Source organism: Chlamydomonas reinhardtii, chromosome 3, assembly GCF_000002595.2.
Source record: "Chlamydomonas reinhardtii strain CC-503 cw92 mt+ chromosome 3, whole genome shotgun sequence".
Classification (NCBI taxonomy): domain Eukaryota; kingdom Viridiplantae; phylum Chlorophyta; class Chlorophyceae; order Chlamydomonadales; family Chlamydomonadaceae; genus Chlamydomonas; species Chlamydomonas reinhardtii.
Window position 1 is genome coordinate 7,096,061 of NC_057006.1, and position 3,201 is coordinate 7,099,261.

General features: G+C 69.7%; 1 protein-coding gene across 1 annotated transcript in view; it reads left to right on the top strand.

The window, feature by feature from the left end:
- Window positions 1–285: 285 nt before the first annotated feature.
- CHLRE_03g208554v5 (uncharacterized protein) overlaps window positions 286–3,201 on the top strand; it is a 5,982-nt gene continuing 3,066 nt past the window's right edge. Inside the window, exons 1-2 of the mRNA XM_043061559.1 lie at window positions 286–874; window positions 1,048–3,163. Coding sequence (XP_042926433.1) covers window positions 319–874; window positions 1,048–3,163 — 2,672 coding nt within the window. The 5' untranslated portion in view covers window positions 286–318. The remainder of the gene's footprint in view (window positions 875–1,047; window positions 3,164–3,201) is intronic.

The window sequence follows — 3,201 nt, forward strand, 5'->3', positions numbered from 1 at the left end:
CCGCCACAGCAACAGCCCCGCTCTAAAGGGCGCGGTGGCCCCGCCCAGCTCCCGCAGCAGAGGGCAGGGCGCTTGGGCGGCGGGCTGCCTCCCCCGCAGGACGGTGCTAGCTCGCCACCGCACGTGCCCACTGGGCGGCCGGCCGGGGGACAGCAGGATGGTGGGGGCAGCGGGTCGGGGCGCCAGGGTGGAGGAGCGGGGCAGGCAGTGCCTCAGCCGCCGCCCCAGGCGCGGCCGCCACTGCAGACGTTACAACCGGCGGGTGGTGGTAAGGGCAGGGGCAGGGGCCTGGGCGCGCCGGCTGGGGCTTCGGCCGACATGGCTGGGCGCGCGGGTGGGGGTGCGGGCAGTGAGGCGGAGTACGGGGCCGTTTGCCTGACCCGGGACACCTGTGTTGCCATCGGCTCTGACCTCGTGACGCACCAGAACCGCTGCGCAGATGTGCAGGGGTTTGAGTGGGCGCAGCTGGGCCACGACACGCTTGGTGGCCGCCTCCTCGCCTACCTCCGTGACCAGGGCGCCACCGTACCGGACTGGGCCGTCTGCCGCGTGCCGGCCGGCCGTACCGCCGTCCTGGCACAGCTGCGCGACGAGTTCACTGGCTGGTGGCGCCTGTACTCAGCCCAGCCTGCAGATACACCCCTGCCTTCCGACGTGACGGAGCAGCTGGATGACGCCGCGCAGCAGGTGCAGACGGCCTACATGGACTACGTGCTCCTAGACGCCCGCACCCTGCGGTCCGCTAAGCGTGGGCCGGCGGACCCCGGCGGGGCCAGCGGGCCCAGCCGCCGGCAACGCCAGCACCGCAGCCGCAGTACCTCCAGCCTCATGAGCCTGGGCAGCGCTCCATTGCACCCCGGCGGCGCCAGCTCAGGTGCCGTTAGCATGAGCACCAGCGGCGGCGGCGCGCCCCCCAGCCAGGGTGGCGGCCGCCGCGGCAAACGCCACAGCAGCAACAGCAACCGCAACCGCCACGGCGCTGCCGTGGCCGGCGGGGGCTCATAATGTGGCCACCAGTGGGAGCGGCGAACCTTCGGCTGCTGACAGTGAATGTCAACGGCCTGGGCTCGCCGTTGAAGGCGCGGGCGCTGGTCTCGCACCTGCAGCAAGTTGGGGCGGATGTGGCGATGGTGCAGGAGACCCACGCTACTGACACGACGGCGCTGGAGTCTTGCCTTCGTGCCGCGCAGGGGGCGTGCCTTCCGTGGCGCCACTGCCTCGCTGCCAGCCCGGCAGCGTCGCCCCGCTCCTGTGGGACGGCTATCCTGGCGCGGAGTCGGCTGTCCCTTCCAGGCTGCGTACTGCAGCCGCCGTCAACGGATGCGGCGGGCCGTGTGGTATGTTGGGATTGGGACGTGGGTCACCTGCGCCTGCGCTTTGTGTGTGTGTATGCGCCCACGGCCGTGGCGGACAAGCCTGCTTTCTTTGCCGGGCTGCATCCCCACCTGGCCACGGACAGGGTGCTTGTTGTCGGAGGGGACTGGAACTGTGTCACCGATGCCAGTCAGGAGGCGGCCCCTAGCCCGTCACGTGCTGCAGGTGCCCCGCAACTTGCCAGCCTCCTCGCCCAGTTCAGTCTGGTGGACCCTTGGGCGAGCAAGCGTGGCGGCGCCAAGGGCTACACGCATCCGGCCACACCCAAGCCGGCCACTCCCGCACGCCTGGATCGGTGGTATGTCAGTGCCACCGCGGCGCCGTGGGTGGTGGATGTCGCTCGCACGTACGGGGCGCCTGGGGACCACAACGGTGTGCTGCTCACCCTGTCCTTGCCCGACCTGCCACATGCGCACCGGGAGCAGTGGCGCTTCCCCACCTACCTGCTGTTTCACCCCTCGCTGCGTTTGGAGCTCAAGCAGCGCTTGGAGGCGCACGTTGCCGCAAATCCCGTGGCCAGTACAGGTGACGGCGCTTGCACGCAATGGGAGGCGGACAAGTTCTTCTTGCGGGAGGCCGCCACCAGCATCCACCGTCGGCATGCACGCCAGACCCGGGACGGGCTGCATGGGGTGGTGCTGGCCGCAGACGCGGCCGCTGCCCTGGCCGACCGGCCGGGTGCCAGCGCCGCGCAGCGTCAGGCTGCGGCCATGGCCAACTTGGCGGTGCGGGAGGAGCGGGCAGCTGCCGCAGCAGCCAGCCACAATGCCCGCGCTGCACTGATGGAGGAGCATGGGGAGCGGGGCACACGCTGGTTCCATCGGCAGGCTGACGAGCCAGCAGCCGGCGCGCAGGAGCCCATCACGCACTTGAAGGTGCCGGGGCAACCGGCGCCTGTGGCGCTCACGGGGCCGGGCACGCGCAACACTGTCTCCGCAGCCGCCGCAGCCATGTACAGCAGCACCAGCCCCACCGGCCTGTTCCGCGTGCAGCCTGTCTGTACGGTGTCGCAGCAACAGCTTCTGGAGGCCATTGACCGCAAGGTTCCGGCGGATCTGCAGGCCGCCGCAGAGGGGTCCGGTGACGGCGCCCTCAGTGATGCGGAGCTGATGGCAGCGCTGGCTGGCTCCGCCAATGGTAAAGCGCCTGGGTCGGACGGGGTCCCGTACGAGGTGTACAAGGTTTTCTGGGCGCTGCTGGGTCCGCGCTTGTGTGCTGCTGCTGCCGCTGCCTTTGCTGCCGCTGCAGACGCCCACGATGGCGGTGAAATGGCGGCGGCGCTGCCCGCCTCCTGGCGGGAGGGCATCATCACCCTCATCTACAAGGGCAAAAGCCTGGACCGCGCCGAGCTGGCGTCCTACCGGCCCATCACGCTGCTCAACTGCGACTTCAAGATGGTGTCCAAGGCCGTCTGCGCCCGCCTGCAGCCCGCCCTGGATGCAGTTGTGGATGAGCTGCAGACTGCGTTCATCACCGGCCGCTGGATTGGAGACAACGCGCTGTACCTCCAAGGCCTGATCGAATGGATGCGCCTGGACGTGGGCGCGGATGGCACGCCACGGCAGGGTGGTGCGCTGTACTTCTTGGACATTGAAAAGGCGTATGACCGGGTGCACCGACAGTGGCTGTATGCGTCCGCGGAGGGACTGGGGTTTGGGCCGCGCATGCTACGCTGGATCCGCCTGCTCACTGCCAACGGCTCTGCCCGCGTGTGTGTGAACGGGATGCTCTCTGACGCCTTCCCAGTGCTGAACGGCTTGCCGCAGGGCAGCACCGCCTCACCACCCCTGTGGGTCATCCAGATGCAGCCACTGACGTCCTTTCTGC